The 17340-nt window shown below is 53.4% G+C and overlaps 1 protein-coding gene and 1 long non-coding RNA gene across 2 annotated transcripts; one reads left to right on the top strand and one right to left on the bottom strand.

Moving 5' to 3' along the window:
* Positions 1–1413: 1413 nt before the first annotated feature.
* On the bottom strand, positions 1414–4969 carry CCL25 (C-C motif chemokine ligand 25). Its single transcript, XM_058728183.1, has 5 exons — positions 4839–4969; positions 4537–4646; positions 2432–2549; positions 2141–2328; positions 1414–1843 (listed from the first exon to the last, which is right to left on the bottom strand). The coding sequence occupies exons 2-5, from the start codon at positions 4613–4615 to the stop codon at positions 1836–1838; spliced, it is 393 nt and encodes a 130-aa protein (XP_058584166.1). The 5' UTR covers positions 4616–4646; positions 4839–4969; the 3' UTR covers positions 1414–1835.
* An 86-nt stretch (positions 4970–5055) lies between these two features.
* LOC131510707 (uncharacterized) lies at positions 5056–13746 on the top strand. Its single transcript, XR_009261144.1, has 3 exons — positions 5056–5138; positions 5634–5767; positions 13385–13746. It is a non-coding gene; the product is annotated as an uncharacterized LOC131510707 (long non-coding RNA).
* Positions 13747–17340: the final 3594 nt, after the last annotated feature.

Here is a 17340-nt window from a genome sequence, read left to right as displayed (position 1 = left end):
CACCGCCACGCTCGGGCCCCCGGTGGGGTGGGCTGGGGTTCCAGGATGCTTTTATATCAAAAGCAGAGGCCACAGTAAAGTTATTTTGGGTTAAGCCGGCCTCTTTGGCATGTTCTCGAAGTAACGAGACGCTGCCCTCCGCGGGGCCGGGCTGGGCTCACAGGTCAGGGAGCGGGAGGCCCCAGAGCTTTGGAAGGATGGGCTTCGACCCGGGGCTCTGAGGGGAAAGCGTGCAGCCGAGACGCAGGCGAAGGCCGCCTTCCAGCTGGGGGTGGGGGACACGGCACCCAGGCTGCAAGCGGGTTCTGCGAACCTCAGACCTGTGAGTGGCACAAAGCCAGGCTGTCGGTGGCAACCACCGCGGGCCCGGGTGGCTTCACCGGGGCCGATTCCAGCAGCTCACGCTCCCTGACCACGTACCGCGTACCCGGCACCGTTCTAAGGACCGTTACTGACCCGCTTGGTTGTCCTTGCAACTCCGTGGAATAGAAGCTGTTGTGTTCGGCCCCGTTTTACAGATTGGAAAACAGGCTTACGGATGGCAGGCCGCTTGGCCAAGGTCACTCCAGGTTGCAGGTAGCAGGTCACCCTGCCCCGCTCGCATCCTGCCTGGTCCCAGGGTGAGCCGCACCTATACCTAATCTGATGGCCTCGCTGGATGCCAGGGGGCCGTCGGTACGCGGTCGGTGTGTGTGTGTGTGTGTGTGTGTGTGTGCAGACGGTAGTGTGTCGGTTGTTTATTGTCATCTCTGCACCTGCTGCGGGGCTGGAACTCCCAACCCCGGAGGTGCAAGGCAGGCCGTGATGTCACCCATTTTACAGCGGGAGGAACGAAGGCTTAGAGGGTTTGTAGAACTGGCCTGAGTCGCCTGCATAGCCTAGCGGGGCCTCGGTGTGACCCCTGGCCCCAAACCGCCTCTTGTCCTCTAGAGATGAAGCGCTGGGTTTTCATCTGGAATGTTCTCTCTCGTGGTGGAAACTGAGGCTGCCCGAGGATGGGACAGCTGGATGGCTCGAGTCTAGTGCCTGGCTCCGGGGCTCTATTCTTGGCTGGGTTCCGGGCCACTTGACTTATCGAGTGTTTCTGGACCCCTGTCAGAGCTTGCAGAGGGCTCCTCCGTGCATTAGCCAGGCTCGCTACAGCCCAAGGGTGTGGGCAGAACAAATGCAGCGACCCCCATTTTACAGGCCAGGAAAGAGATGCCAAGAGAGTGCGCGGTTTGCTCAAGGTCACCAGCTGGACTCACACCCTCGCCTGCAGCCAGCATGCCCCCCACCCCCGGAGCCGTCAGCTTGAGGGCTCAGCACAGATCCTGGGGTGGCATTCACGTGGGATTCAACACAGGCTGGGACAGCAACTCACACCCCATAATGAAATGTGACAGAGACAGGAATGACATCCCACCCCGGGGATGTTTTAAATAACGTTTATTTAAAAATCATAGAAAAGCATAGTCTGGGAGGAGCGTCCCGGGACGGTCTGGAGCTTTGCAAGGACCCAAAGGGACACAGGCAGGCGTGGCCCAGGGTGGGTGGCAAGAGGCTGCGGTGGGTGACAAATCCAGATGATCCACCAGAAGACCCGCTGCTTACGGCTGACTCTGGTTCCTGGAGTAGGCAAGGGGCCTGAAGCAAGGTCAGCTCTTTCCTTCCAGCTGCCTGAGGAGCAGGATGTGGCAGGAGCGACGGGACAGAGCCAAGAGCCCTGGGCTCAGGCCCGGGCACTGAGGTCTGGCCTGAATGACAGGCTGGGGCACCTGGAGCCTCAGGGGACAGTCGTGGCGGGGAGAGGTCCGGCCCACCTTCGTGTTGGCTAATCCTGGAGGTGTTCGGGCTCATGGATCTGCAGGGTGGGGGGGGGGGGGATTGGAGAGGTCAGCAGGTGATGGGGACTGGAGTAGGAGCTGGGGACCCCGCACACCTGACACTTCGTCTCAGCACTTGCCGAACCCCCCGCAGCCGGGTTAGGGTAATGAACAGCCACCCGAGTGTCAACCGGCAGGACTGACCACAGAGTCAGCCCCCTCGGTCCCGGAGTTGAGTCCCCTCCCCCAGCCTGTGCTGCTCTAGAGAGCCCTCATCCCTTAGCAGTGGTGACGGGGGGGCCCCGGAGGGATGGTCACATGATCAGAGTCCTCACCTGGATGAGCTGTCGTCCGGAGGGCAGTTTTCGTCTTGTTGCTTCTGGGGGGCCAGCTAACCCCGGACGGGGTTCTCAGGCGGCTTCTGTGATGCTTTGCCTTCCGCGCATCCAGGAATTCTGTCCAGTACTTCACCCTCTTGTCCCGGGGGTTGCCACACACCATCCTGTGTTTCCGCAAGAAGAATCTGGCGGGGGAGAGGGTGCCCAGGTTGGGGTGTGAGCCGGGGGCAAAGTCGCGTCTGGGCCCCGCCCCCCGCCCCGCCTCCCAGGCCCCACAGCCCCACTCACATCACAGCCGGCAGGTTGCAGCTGCCGCTCACCTCCTGGCGCTGGTACCCCAGGGCGCGCTTCAGAAAGTCCAGGCTCTCGAGCCGGTGGTAGGCTAGGCAACAGTCCTCCGAGACACCTGCGGCCGCGACCCGCGGGCTCACATCTCTGTGCGCATGCGCGTGGGCAGCGACGCACACGCGCCCACACACACACCTGCCGCAACCCTCCCGAGGCCCGCGGAGGCCAAGAGACAGCCCAGATGATAAGGAAGGCACCCGGCTCACCTTTGGTCCCCTGATAAGGGGACCGCTGGCACGAGTTGGAGGGGGTCCACGGTCCCGGGCTGGGACGGGCCCAGGACCACAAAACGAATGAGGGATCAGAGTGAATGAGGACTTCCACGAGGGCTCTGGGGCAGAGGAGCGCAGACGCCCCGAGGAGGGGCCAGGGGACGCGGCTCCCAGCCCAGGCCCTTCGAAAATGAATGGGCTGGCCGGCTGCTCCTGATGTCCCCGCTCCTGCTCCGGGCTGGCCGTTCCCCACCTAGGGCTGTCTCCAGGGCCTCCTCCTTTCTGTCCCCGTCAGAGTGACCACTCGGTCACCAGACCAGAAACCAGGAGGTCTCTGTTTGTCTACTCGTTGCCTGACAAAAGCATTTTGGGTTCCTACTAAGGTGCCAGACGTGTAGACAAACACAGAGGGGAATTGGACCCAGGGCTGTCACGGGGATCCCCCAGCCTGGTGGGACACCCAGAGGTCGATCTGTGCCGGGAGGGGGAAGGGCAGAGACCTGGGGGTGGTGTCTTGGAGGAGGGTGCCAGCAGGGCCTGGGAGGGTGGGTGGGTGGAGGTGATGTGACAGACAGTGCACCGGCCTTCAAGGCCCTCCGGGACCCATCTGTCTGCTGACACCCCCCCCCCCCCCCCCACACACACACACACCTCCAGGAGCCACACCCAAGGTCTGGCAAAGTGCAGTGGGAAGGATGGGAGAAGCGGGCGGCTTGAGCCTGCCCTGCATCTCCAAACCTTGGCCCCAGAGGGCGAGGGGCAGTGGTGTCAGATGGACCCTGGGCTGTGGTACCAGGCAGGCAGGGGGCCACTCTGCCCCTAGGATCAAAGGGCCCTGGGCTGGGCCTGGCTTCTGGAATGGGCCTCTGATAGCATGACAATGGGAATGAAGCCCAGCCCCATCTTGGGCAAAGGCTAAGGTCTGCTGGAAGCAGAGGACTAGGGCCTCTCAGACCAAGTGAGGGCAGGCGGGGCAGGCAGGGTGGGGGGTAGGGATGGTGCTCTGGGGTTTGGACCAAGCCGGGGACCCTGCTCAGCCAGCTGCTGGGGCTCAGCTGCTGCCCCCGGGGCCCATGGGGATGCAGGAAACAGTGGCGGGACTCCTGGGGGACACTGTATGCCCAGAACTGGCCTTTGGTCACCAAATCCTCAGGTGCCCGATGCAGGGAGAAGTGGGAAGGGACTCCCCGTGAATAACAGTATGGTTGTCATTGTTGTTGCCGGGCACCGGGCCAAGAGTTTTGCAAGTTACCAGCCCATTGGAGTCTCATGTCCTATCTGTGCAGCAGGAATCCAGAGGCCCAACTTTGCAGATGAGGAAACCGAGGCTCATAAAGACTGAGTAGCAACACAGGTAGCCCAAGGCGGGTGGAGCTGGGACGGGGGACCCACTCCCATTGGTCTCCAGGGCTCTGCAGGGTCATGTCACTGCAGCGTGTCCCCGGCAGTAACTGGCCATGCCACCACTGGGAGCCATACTCTGCTCCCCCACAGTGTCTGGGCTGACTGGAGTCCTGGCAGGGAGGCCTTGGGTCACAGACGGCGGAGGAGGCATCACAGGGGCTCTGGAAGGAGGGACTGGGGGGCCTGCACCCGCAGGGAGCCTCAAACACATGCCAGGAGTTTCTGCATGACTGGGGCGGGTCACTGCATGGAGGTTTCTGCATGACTGGGGCGGGAGTTGTGCATCAGAATTCAGTGGTGGAGACATAACGGGTGGGGTTTGGGGAGCTTCTGGAGGAGAGGAGGAGCAAATGGGGGAGGGAGGGCAGGGAGGATGGATGGGGAGAGGAGGGCTCCAGGAGGCTGGGTAGGTACGGCCCACGATGTTACCTTGAGCGTGGACAGTAGGACACCAGATGCCCACAAAGCTGGCCGCCACCACCAGGCACAGCAGTAGCCACAAGTTCATTGTGCACCGGCTGGTCCTGCTCCCCAGGTGTCTGCAGGAATAATGGGAGAGGTGGGGGTGATGAGGACCCCAAACGGACGGCAGCGGACCCTGGGAACACTCCCATCTCCAGCCAGGCCCCAGGGCCCTCTGCAAGGGAGGCAGGCGGCCCAGGGACACGTCGGGCTGGGGGGCCTGGCGGCTGGTCGGGCTGGTCCCAGCCAAGACTGGGGGAAGGACTCACCAAAGTCCGAGGGATCCCAGGGGCTGGTGCCTGCTGGGGTGATTCCAAGCTTTTCTGCCTGCCAGGCCAGCAGGCTGTGCATTTTATAGATGGGGCCCCACCCTGAGGCCACCTGCCCTCCGCCACCCTCCCTCCTTCCACCTCCTCCTCTGCCGGGCCTCCAGTCTTCTCCCCGGTTTATCTTTCTAGCTGCTTTCTCCAAAGTCAAGATACACCTGCAGGGCATTGTAGGCACCTGGGGACAAGAGGACCTACATCAGAGGGCTGGCAGGAAACACTGACTTTCTCAACTACTTGGATGTGAGACGGACAAGGGTTGGCTCCCTTGGTGGTGGGAGGCAGAACCACACAGATGGACAGACCCAGCCTGCCCAGGCCACTTGAAGGCTGGCTGCCCTAGGACCACCCCCCCTCTTTCACTTCCTTCCCCCATCCAGTTCTCCCCTGTTTTCTCCCCGAAGGGCCCTTTGTCCTCCCAGCATTCCCTCTTCCGCCACACACCGGGCAGACACAGCCTTCCTGCACAGGGGCCTCAGGCTGCCTTGCTCCCTGCTCCCAAGCCACCTGTCTGGTGGGGCCCTGACTTCACCCCACTTTTCTCTCCTTCCCCACAATGGGGGGCCTTACAGTTTACTAGAAATGCCCTGGTTTTGCCAACAGGCAAATCCATTGAAACAGAAAGTAAAATCAGTAGTTGCCATGGGCTGGGAAGGGAGAATGGGGGGCGGGGAATGCGCAACTTGGCGAATATTGTGAACGCAGGGAAACTTGCACTTTTTTGTTGTTGTTTTTAAGATTTTATTTTTAGGCAATCTCTGCGCCCAGCGTAGGGCTTGAATCCGCAACCCCGTGATCGAGTCGCGCGCTCCACTGACTGAGCCAGCCAAGCGTCCCCGGAACCTTACACTTCCGATGGGGTGCAGTGTAAGGTATGTGAATTTTCTCGACTGTTACCTTGAGAAAAATGTTATTAACATCCACCACAACAAAGAAATGCTCTGGTTTTGGAAGAAATGCCTGGAGCCCTAGGTAGCCGCGCGCCGGCGGGAAGCAAAGCAAAACCCACCTAGAAGGCATATTTTTCTTTCCCTGGGTCAGCGTGGCTCGCCTGGTCAGGGGCTTCACGGGTGGGAGTGGGCGGTTGCAGGGGCAACGGGGCTTTGCAGAGACCTCACAGCTGATTGGCTTGAACTGTTAACTTTTTATTGCTCGCATCCTTAGCTATAGAACACTCCAGGTATTTACCACACCCGTACCCTTCTCATCTCCCCGCCCCACTAGGAGCCCCTGGCGGGGACCCTTCGCAGGCCCCCAGGGGCGGAATCCCGAGGGTTTGGAGGCGTGGCTTACACTAGGGGGCGTGGCTTACAAGCCCCGCCCCGCTCCGGGAGCTGAGACTCAGCGCGGCCACGCCGAGCGCCTAGCGGTCCGCGGAGGTGGCTGTGGCAGCCCCCAGGGCCCGCTCGCGACTCCGGTTCCTCGACCTCTTGCTCTGGGTGTGGGGCGGGGTGCAGGCGGGACGAGACGCGGCTCCGCGTGGCTGGGGGCGTGGGGACGCGGCGTGGTGGGCCCGGCCAGCCTGTCTGCTCAGGCCCACTGCACCTGCCTGTCCCGTCGCCCGAAGCCGCCAAGACGTGGCGTGACCCAGACTCGCCTGAGGTCCCCGCAAGCGAGCCCACTTCCCCTCCCCGCCCCTCGGGGTTTGTCCCACCCGCAGCCTTCACCGGGGGCGGGTGTCCGAGGAACCTGGGCGCAGGGCAGGCAGGGATTTGCGTGATCATGGACCCGGTGCAGGTGTCAGGGAGGGGGGCGGCGTGCTCAGACCCCGGTGAAAACCCGGAGTTCTGAAGCCCGCAGCTGCTGAGTGTGAGGGCCGCATCCACACGGTCAGGGCCGAACTGGGAAAGGGGAAGCCTCTTCTGTTCCTACAGCTGCTGGAGGCGCCCCTGTAGCACGAGCGCAGCTGGGGGACAGAGGCCTCCTCCTGCCTCCTGGCCACCAGCCCTGACGATGGGGGCCGTTCGGGGTGGTCTCCGGCCTGAAGCTGAGCCAAGGTGAGGGACTGACCCCATCCCAGGGCCTGCAGGTCGGAAGGGCAGGCAAAAAGCCTTCCTCAGGCTCAGCTCTTGGAGGCCCCCTGGGGAGGCCACCGCTAGGGAGTGCACTCAGAGGGTCCCCTGCAGAAGGGGTGGGGGGTCTGGGCTCTGTGAGGGGAGATGCCAACCGCTCCCTTGGGGTCAGTTCCTCCGCGGGTCGGCTCGCTATCATTTCTGTGCTGGAGAAGCCCTCCCAGGTGTTCAACTTTGGCCTTCTCGACAGAGGGTCAGGGAGGCTCTAAGAGTCATCGGAAGGGGACAGGGGCACTGGGGAGGTGCCACCAACTGAAGCGGGGGCCCTCCTGCAGTTGCTGTTGCACATCAGGTCCCCCCTCTCCCTGTGTTGCCCACCGCTCTCCTGGCCGTCTGGTGCCTCCAGGCCCCCGCTCAGGCAGCCCCTGGAACAGCAGCTGGGGGCCCTCCCTCACGCACCTCGTGTTGACGCACCTACGAGGCACGTACCGGCCCGTCTGCGGGGCCTGGGCCCCCGTTGTGCCTAGCTGCCTCTTGCTCTGGCCCAGATGCACAGTGGTTACCACGCGACTGGGGGAAGGGAGGAAAAGGGGTTTTTCCAACATGCCTTTCAGGGACTTCATCTATGGTCTCTGTGACCCCTGTCACTGTGTTCCTGACGTGGTTGGCCCTGCCGCCTCCTGGAAGGCTGGCTTGGTGGGGCTTGCCTCCCCAGGCTGACCAGGGGTCTCTGTGTTCCCTAGGGTCGCCGCGGCGACCATCTGGGCAGGGACCAGGCCCACCACACATTCTTGGGCCATTGGCACTGGTTGTATGGAGCCTCGGCCTCTGTCCTGGTGCTTCCCCGGCTCTTAACCGGACATGTGGGGGACAGGTGCCAGCTGGATGCCAGCTGGAATGCCCCAGCTAGGAAGGTGGCCTATTGCTGGTCCTGCCAGGCTGGGTTGGGGCAGGGGTGTCAGCGAGGAGGAAGGGCGGTGGGCTCTGAGGGGAGGGTCCCACAGGGCCCTCTTGGGAGTCCCTCTTCGAAGCGGCTGAACTCCATTCACCCCTCCCACGCAGGTTTTCTGGGTGCCCCTTACAAACCAGCCATTTGCTGGGGCCCCCGGGTGATGGCAGTGAGTAAGCAGATGTGTCCCAGCCATGAAAGATGCCAGTGATGTCACTGGTCCTCACTGAACATCTGTCGGGGGCCACTTGTCATCATGCTCATTCAGCAAGCACTTAGTAAGTACCTACTGTATGCCAGGCCCTGGCCTGGGTGCCAGGGAAAAATAGTGAAGGAGGCAGATGGTCTCAGGGTAGAGCAGAAAACACAAGCAGCAAATAGTGAAGCCGGATACTACTTTGAGATTAGGAAGGATGACACTGGGGACAGGCTGGGCTTCTTCAAAGAGGGTGGCCCGAGATGACAACAGCCCTATAGGATCAATAGTTATCCCCATTTTCCAGGAAAAACACAACCAACTGAGGCCCAGAGAGGTTAAGTGGTCTGCCCAAATCAGCGGGGCCAGATTCCACGCTCAGGTCTCACCCCTTCATTCTACATGAGCTGTTAGGGTGCTGTATTAAAAAACTTTTTTAGGGGCGCCTGGGTGGCTCAGTCGGTTAAGCGTCCGACTTTGGCTCGGGTCATGATCTCGCAGTTTGTGAGTTTGAGCCCCGCATCCGGCTCTGTGCCGACAGCTCAGAGCCCGGAGCCTGTTTCAGATTCTGTGTCTCCCTCTCTCTCTGCCCCTCTCCCTCTCATGCTCTGTCTCCCTCTGTCTCAAAAATAAATAAATGTTAAAAAAAATTTTTTTTAAACTTTAGTACTGTATTTTCTTTAACCATATCTATAAAAATATTATCATTCCCACAGGCAATCAAATAAGGATGATTTGTGAGACATTCCCTCTTTTTTCTTTTTTTTGGCATAGTAAATCTTGATTGCACACTCGTAGCACATTTCAGATGCCAAATAGCCACACGTGGTGGCTAGCGGCTACCTTGGGGAGCAGTGCGGTTCTAGCCACAGATAACCGTCAGGCCATAATTTTGTCCTGATTCTTTATGTTTATTAAGACTTTTTTTTCTGGGCAGTTTAATTTTCCCAGCAAAACTGGGGGGAAGGTACAGAGATCTCCCATATACCCTTTGCCCCAAATGGATATTTGCCCCAAATGGATATTCCGTGGTTATCAACATCCCGCACCAAAGGGTGCATTTGTTACCATCGACAGGCCTGTGCTGACAGCATTGTCATCCAAAGTCCATAGTTTACGTTCGGGTCCACTCCTGGTGTTGGACATTTTATGGGTTTGAGCAAATGCTTGATGACCTGTACCCATCATTATGGCATCATACAGAGTACCTCACTGCCCTGAAAATCCTCTGTGCTCCAAGCATGTCTTGTGTGTGTTAGGACGTCTTGACAGCTGGCGCCTACCTGATCACGGAAGGACTGAGTACCCCTCCCGGGGCTGGCAGATCCTAGAGAGAGCAAATGACTCGTGAGTGCACCTTCCATAGGCGAAGCGGTCAGTCCGGAGCCCGCACCCAGACCCTCTCCTTTATGGGGCTCTCAGACTCAGAGCCACTGTCCCCGGCCCTGATCACCCCAGAGCCAGGTGTCAGACCACTAAGAGACAAGCCCTGTACCCCGGAGCCTGCGGAAATTATGCAAAGTAGCCAGTCCTGAGCCGCACGGGCTGCCTCACCCATTCCCTCCCGCGGACACCAGACTACAGGCTCTCACCCACGTTTTCCCCTCACTCCCTCTGCCTCCTGGCCAAGCACCGCACGGTGCTTCCCCCTGTGGCCCTGTGAGGATCGCGTGCCCCCTCCTCTTGACATCTGTGAGTAGCAAAGTATCTTTTTCATGACAATCGTCTCCTGGTCTAGTGGCCTCACCACCCCTGAATAGGCATAAAACCTACATTTTAAAGCAAATGCCAAGTGACGTGCAGAGAGCTGGAGACAGAGGGCAGATAATAGATGTACCGTGCCCATGTGACGCTCACCGCCGGGGGGACTTTCACAGGATGCACGGTCTGCATTCTAGAGGAACGTCCACACACAGGCTGTGAGGATGCACAGGGCACCCCACCAGGGCTCCAGAGAGAATGCAGACCTGAAGGGCAAGCAGGTGTTAGAGGTCAGACAGAGCAGGACGCCAGAGGGACCTGCCAAGTGTAGGCTGGCTGGGGCAGGCGGAGACAGTCTATTCGTGGCCTCGTGTACCGAGCCAAGAAGGGTGACCTTCCTCGAAAAGGCACTGGGGAGCTGCTGAGGGATTTAGCCAGGGGAGGACTGTGGTCAGCCCTGTATCTGAGCTTTGCCAAGGTCATGTGGAAGACGTAGTGTGGCGACATGGGTTCGGGAAAGACTAGCCTCAAGACTAACACCTTGTCGAGGCGTCTGGGTGGCTCGGTTGAGCGTCCGACTTCAGCTCGGGTCCGGTCACGATCTCGCGTTCGTGGGTTCAAGCCTGGCCATCGGGTTCTGTGCTGACAGCTCAGAGCCTGGAGCCTGCTTTGGATTCTGTGTCTCCCTCTCTCAGCCGCTCTGTCTCCCTCTTTTTAAAAAATAAATAAACATTTTAAAAAATTAAAAAAAAAAAAAAAGATTAACGCTTGCCTTCCCATGAGGGCTGGAGGAAGACCCTTTCCATGCTCTAAACAGAAAGAAATACAGGAAATGTTTACCAAGATCTACTAGGTGTCAAGTTTAGTAGTTATAACACACTGACAAGACAGACTTAGTCCCTACTGCCATGGAGATGTTTTAGTTTTATTTTTCTCACAATGACTTTACAATAGCATCTGATGAATGCTGAGATGACACAATACAGGGACCCGGAGAAGAGAAAAAACCAACTAAAATCAGAAATGAAAATGGGGGAGGGGTGCCTGGCTGGCTCGGTTGGTAGAGCACGTGACTCTTAACCTTGGGGTTGCGAGTTCAAGTCCCGTGTGGAACGTAAAGATTAGGTAAAAATAAATAAATTATAGATAGATAGATATTAAAAAAAGAAAATGGGGGACACAACTACTAGCCTTACAGAAGTTTTTAAAAAGAATTAGAAGAGAACATTATGAACAGTTACACACCAACTAATTAGACGATACAAATGAAATGAGCCAATTGCTAGAAACAAACTACCCAATCTGACTCAAGAATAGAAAATCTGAAAAGGGCTAGCAAGGAGATTGAATCAGCAATCAAAAACCTCCCCACAGGGGCGCCTGGGTGGCGCAGTCGGTTGAGCGTCCGACTTCAGCCAGGTCACGATCTCGCGGTCCGTGAGTTCGAGCCCCGCGTCAGGCTCTGGGCTGACGGCTCGGAGCCTGGAGCCTGTTTCAGATTCTGTGTCTCCCTCTCTCTCTGCCCCTCCCCCATTCATGCTCTGTCTCTCTCTGTCCCAAAAATAAATAAAAAATGTTGAAAAACCTCCCCACAAAGAAAAAATCCCCCCAAACCCCTGATTGAACCACACAGCCCTACTTATTTTCATCTGTTTTCTCTTGGTGGGTGAGGGGTTCTGCACAGCATTTGACCCAGCAACCCCCAGACTCACCATCGGGTGAGGTGGAGACATCAGGACTCGGGGCCAAGTGAGGGGCAGCGCCAGGCTGGGTCTGCTGGGAGGGAGGACAGCAGCCAGAGGGAGCTGTGGGTTCTGGGGTTCTGACGGAGTCCTGCCTGGGTGGCAGGAGGAAAGGGGCTGGTCCCGTTCCCATCAAGATGGCCCTTGGCTCCCTTTTGACTGGCTGTTCAGCGTCCCCTGCAATTCCATACGAATTTTAGGGTCTGTTCTCCCATTTCTGAAAAGTGTTCATTGGTGTTCTGATAGGGATTGCACTGAATCTGTAGACAGTGCTACGTCTTCCATGGACGGGGAGAGGTCTTTCCAATTACCTAGGTTTTAATTCTTTAAGCATATTTTGCAGTTCTCAGCCATAAGTCTTGTGCTCCCTTAGTGTAACTTATTCTCAAGTATTTTATTCTTTTTGATGCGATTGTAAATGGAATCTTTCCATTTCCTTGTCAATGGCTCATTGCTATTATATAGAGTGCTACGTGGAATTTAAACACTTTTTAAAAAAAATTCCCTTTAGCATACAGCGTTCTCTTAGTTTCAGGTACACAATATAGTGACCCACCCCACCCCATTTACCCCAGATGGGTGGCGACCCTTGGGCCTCTGAAAAGAGTTTGAAAAGCTACTGCATTGGGGGGAGTCCCTAGGGTAGCACATAGAACTGGTCAAATTTTCTATTTCTTCTTGAGTCAGTTTTGGTGTTTGTTTCTATGACTTTGTTTGTTGCACTCAGGCTATCTAATTTGTTGGCATTTGGTTATGCATAGAATTGTCTTACAAACTTTTACTTCTGTGAGATCCAGAGTTTTGTCCTCACTTCCATTTCTGATTTTATTTAATTTTTTAAAATGTCTGTTTATTTATTTTGAGAGAGAGCATGAGGGGAAGGACAGACAGGGAGAGAGAGGATTCCAAGAAGGCTCTGTACTGCCAGTGTAGAGCTCGATGCAGGGCTCGAACTCACGAACTGTGAGGTCATGCCCTGAGCCGCAATCAAGAGTCGGACGCTTAACCAACTGACTCACCCAGATGTCCCTCATTTCCGATTTTCGTTATTTCCTTTTTTCCTTACCCTAGGTAGTTTGTCAATTTTGTCATAAAACTAACTGTTGGTTTTGTTGATTTTCTCTGTTGTTTTATATTCTCTATTCCACTTATCTCCACTATAATCTTTATTATTTCCTAGCTTTGGGCTTAAGCTTACTCTCCTTTGTCTAGTTCCTTAAGGTATACAGTGAAGTTTTGATTTAAGACCTGTCTTCTTTTTTATTTTATTTTATTTTTATTTTTTTATTATTTTTTTTTAATTAAAAAAAAATTTTTTTTTTTTTAACGTTTATTTATTTTTGAGACAGAGAGACAGAGCATGAACGGGGGAGGGTCAGAGAGAGAGGGAGACACAGAATCGGAAGCAGGCTCCAGGCTCTGAGCCGTCAGCCCAGAGCCTGACGCAGGGCTCGAACTCACGGACCGCAAGATCATGACCTGAGCCGAAGTCGGCCGCCCAACCGACTGAGCCACCCAGGCGCCCCCCTGTCTTCTTTTTTAATGTAGGCACTTATATCTATACACTTCCCTGAGCACTGTTTTGTTGATTTTTTTTTTTACATTTATTTATTTTTGAGAGACAGAGCACAAGTTGGGGAGGGGCAGAGAGAGAATGAGACACAGAATGCGAAGCAGGTTCCAGGCTCTGAGCTGTCAGCACAGAGCCCAACGCGGGGCTCAAACTCACGGACCGCGAGATCATGACCTGAGCCGAAGTCCGACGCTAGAACGACTGAGCCACCCAGGCGCCCCCGAGGACTGTTTTGTTGTGTTTTCATTTCCATTCATCTGAAAGTATGTTTTAATTTCCCTTGTGATTTCTTCTTTGACTCATTGGTGTTCAACAGTGTGTGGTTTAAGGCATACAGATGGCCAACAGATCCACGGAAAGATGCCCAACGTCACTGATCATGAGGGAAATGCAAATCAAAACTACGATGACATATCACCTCATACCTGTCAGAACTGCTAAAATCAACAACACAAGAAACAACAGGTGTTGGTGAGGATGTGGAGAAAGGGGAACCCTCGTGCACTGTTGGTGAGAATGCAAACGGGTGCGGCCGCTGTGGAAAACGGTATAGAGGTTCCTCAAAAAATTAAAAATGGAATTAGCATATGATTCAGTAATTCCACTGCTGGGTATTTACCCAAAGAATAGGAAAACACCAATCCAATGTGTATCGCAGCACTATTTACAATAGCCAAATTATGGAAAGAGCTCAAATGTCCACTGATGGATGAATGGATAAAGAAGTGGTGTAGGGACCCCTGGGTGGCTCAGTTGGTTAAGCATCTGACTTTGGCTCAGGTCATGATCTTGCAGTTCACGGGTTCAAGCCCCGCCTTGGGCTCTGTGCTGACTGCTCAGAGCCTGGAGCCTGCTTCGGATTCTGTGTCTCCCTCTCTCTCTCTCTCTCTCTCTCTCTCTGCCCCTCCCCTGCTCGCACTCTGTTTCTTTCTCTCAAACGTAAATGAATGTTAAAAGATACATAAAAAAAAAAGAAGTGGCGTATGTATATACAATGGACGATCACTCAGCCATTAAGAAGAGTGAAATCTTTTCATTTGCAATGACATGGATGGAGCTAGAGAGTATAATGCTAAGCAAAATAAGTCAAAGAAAGACAAATACCATATGATTTCACTCACATGTGGCATTTAAGAAACAAAATAAATGAACAAAGAAAAAAAGAGACAAACCCAGAAATATACTCTTAACTACACAGAACAAACTGGTGGTTACCAGAGGGGAGGTGGGGGTGGGTGAAACAGGTGAAGGGTATTACGAATACATTTATCCTGATGAGCACTGAATAACGTATAGAATTGTTGGGTCAATGGGGCGCCTGGGTGGCGCAGTCGGTTAAGTGGCCGACCTCAGCCAGGTCACGATCTCGCGATCCGTGAGTTCGAGCCCCGCATCGGGCTCTGTGCTGACAGCTCGGAGCCTGGAGCCTGTTTCCGATTCTGTGTCTCCCTCTCTCTCTGCCCCTCCCCCGTTCATGCTCTGTCTCTCTCTGTCCCAAAAATAAATAAAAAACGTTGAAAAAAAAAAATTTTAAAAGAATTGTTGGGTCACTATATCGTATACCTGAAACTAAGAGAACGCTGTAGGCTAAAAGGAATTAAAAAGAAAAAGTGTTGTTTAAATTCCACGTAGCTGAGAATTTTCCAGGTTTCCTTGTGTCACTGATTTCTAGCTTCATTCCACTGTGGTCAGAGAAGATAATTTGCATGATTTCAACCTTTAAAAAAATTTTTAAATGTTTTTATTTATTTTTGAGAGAGAGACAGAGCATGAGGCGGGGAGGGGCAGAGAGAGAGGGAGACACAGAATCCAAAGCAGGCTCCGGGCTCTGAGCTGTTCAGCACAGAGCCCGACGCGGGGCTCGAACTCACAAACCGTGAGATCATGACCTGAGTCAAAGTCAGACACTTAACCGACTGAGCCACCCAGGTGCCCCTGATTTCAATCTTTTAAGATTCATTGAGACTTGTTTTGTGGCCTGACATAGGGCCTATATTGGAGAATGTATTGCATGCATTTGAAAAGAATGTGTGTTCTGCGGTTGTTTGCTGGAATGTTCCAAATACATCTGTTAGGTCTGCTTACAACCAATATTGAAAATGGAGTACTGAAGTCACCAGCTATTATCGTAAAAGGGTCTATTTCTCCCTTCATGCTGCCCATGTTTGATTCATGTTTTCTGGGGCTCTATAGTTTGGTACATATATGTTTATTTTTATTTTTAAACATTTAAAAAAAAAATTTTTAAGTACTCTCTTCACCCAACATGGGGCTTGAACCCACAACCCTGAGATCAAGAGTCGCGTGCTCCACCCACTGAGCCAGCCAGGTGCCCTGGTACGTATGTGTTTATAATTATTGTATCTTCTTAATAAACTGACCCTTTTATCAGCAAGTAACGTCCTTCTTCGTTTCTCATAACAATTTTTGACATAAAGTCTATTTTGTCTGATAGTACTATAAATACGCCAGCTCTCTTTTAATTACGATTTACATGGAATTTCTTTTCCCCACTCTTTCATTTCCACCTATTTGTGTCTTTGGATCTTTGTGTCTGATGCTCTTGTAGAAAGTATATAGCTGGGTCAGTCTCTTTTCTCCTCTGTCTGCCTTTTCTTTGGAGGGTTTAATCTACTTATCTTTAAGGTAATTACTGATAAGAAAGAACTAACTCCTGCCATTTTATTATTTGCTTTCTTTTTTAACCTTATTTGTTTCAGAGAGAGTTCACGTGCAAGCAGGGGAGGGGCAGAAAGAGATGGGGAGAGAGAGGATCCTAGGAAGGCTCTGCACAGTCAGCACTGAGCTGGACGTGGGGCTTGAGCTGATAAACCATGAGATCGTGACCTGAGCCGAAATCAAGAGTCAGGTGCTTAACCGACGGAGCCACCCAGGTGCCCCAGTGTAAGACATACCTTTAAAAGAAATAATAAAATAGGGGCCCCTGGGTGGGTCCGACGGTTAAGCATCTGACTCTTGATTTCGGCTCAGGTCGTGATCTCAAGGTTTGTGAGTCCGAGCCCCACGCCGGGCTCTGCTCTGGTAGCAGGGAGTCTGCTTGGGATTCTGTCTCCCTCTCTGCCCCTCCCCCCTCATGCTGTCACAGTCTCTCTCAAAATAAATAAATAAGCTCTTAAAAAAACAAAGGTATGTCTTACACCTATTTTTTTCCTTAATTTTTTCACTACTACTTTCTTTTGCATTTCATTGATTTTTTTTACAGTGTACCATTTTGACTCCCACATTTCCTGTTCTGCCTATATTCAGTTATTTTCTTACTATTTACCTAAGATTACAATTAATATCTTCAACTTGTGACAATCCAGTTTGAATTAATACCAGCTTGGCTTCAAGAGGATACAAAACTCTGCTCCCGTACAGCTGCTTCTCTTCCCCTTTATAGTGTTACTGTCACAATTACATCTTGATATATTCCATTCCCATTATCATACCTTTGCAATTCTTGCTTTAGGCTCTTGTTTCTGAAATCACACAGGAGGGAAAAAGAGTTACAAACTAAAAGTACAAGAACACCGGCTTTTATATTTACTTACGTAGTTGTCTTTCCGGTGCTATTTTCCATGTGGCTTCGAGTTGCTAGCTAGTGTTCATTTCAGCCTGAAGGACTCCTTTCAGTACTTTTTTTTTCTTTTTTTCTTTTTTTTGTAGGGTAGGTATGCCAGCCACCGAGTCTCTTAACTTCTGTTTATCTGGGAATATCTCCATTTCTCTTTCATTTTTTTTTATTTAATTTTTTTAACGTTCATGCATTATTGAGAGACAGAGAGACACACAGCGTGAGCAGGGGACGGGTAGAAAGATGGGAGACACAGAATCTGAAGCAGGCTCCAGGCTCTGAGCTGTCAGCACAGAGCCTGACGTGGGGCTCAAACTCACGAACTTTGAGATCATGACCTGAGCCAAAGTCAGCTGCCCAACCAACTGAGCCACCCAGGCACCCTTCTCTTTCATTTTTGATGGATAGTTTTACTAGAGACAGAATTCTTGGTTGACAGGGTTTTTTTTTTTTTTCATTCAGCACTTTATTTTCTAGAAACAAATTTTTTAACGTTTATTTATTTTGAGAGAGAGAGAGAGAGAGAGAGAGAGAGAGGCAGAGAGAAAGGGAGAGAGAGAATTCCAAGCAGGCTCCATGCCGTCAGCACAGAGCCTGATGCAGGGCTTGAACTCATGAACCATGAGATCATGACCTGAGCCGAAATCATGAGTTGGATGCTTAACTGACTAAGCCACCCAGGTGCCCCTCGTTCA

Source organism: Neofelis nebulosa, chromosome 4 (genome assembly GCF_028018385.1).
Source record: "Neofelis nebulosa isolate mNeoNeb1 chromosome 4, mNeoNeb1.pri, whole genome shotgun sequence".
NCBI classification, from domain to species: Eukaryota; Metazoa; Chordata; class Mammalia; order Carnivora; family Felidae; genus Neofelis; species Neofelis nebulosa.
The sequence above is the reverse complement of the archived record's forward strand: the minus strand, read 5'-3'. Positions and strand labels throughout refer to the sequence as shown.

Coding starts and splice junctions, on each gene's coding strand:
- CCL25 (XM_058728183.1), bottom strand. CDS start 4,615: ATGAACTTGTGGCTACTGCTGTGCCTGGTGGTGGCGGCCAGCTTTGTG. Junction 2,550..4,536: donor TCCTACTGTCCACGCTCAAG/GTAACATCGTGG, acceptor TCGCGGCCGCAG/GTGTCTCGGAGGACTGTTGC. Junction 2,329..2,431: donor TGCAACCTGCCGGCTGTGAT/GTGAGTGGGGCT, acceptor CTCCCCCGCCAG/ATTCTTCTTGCGGAAACACA.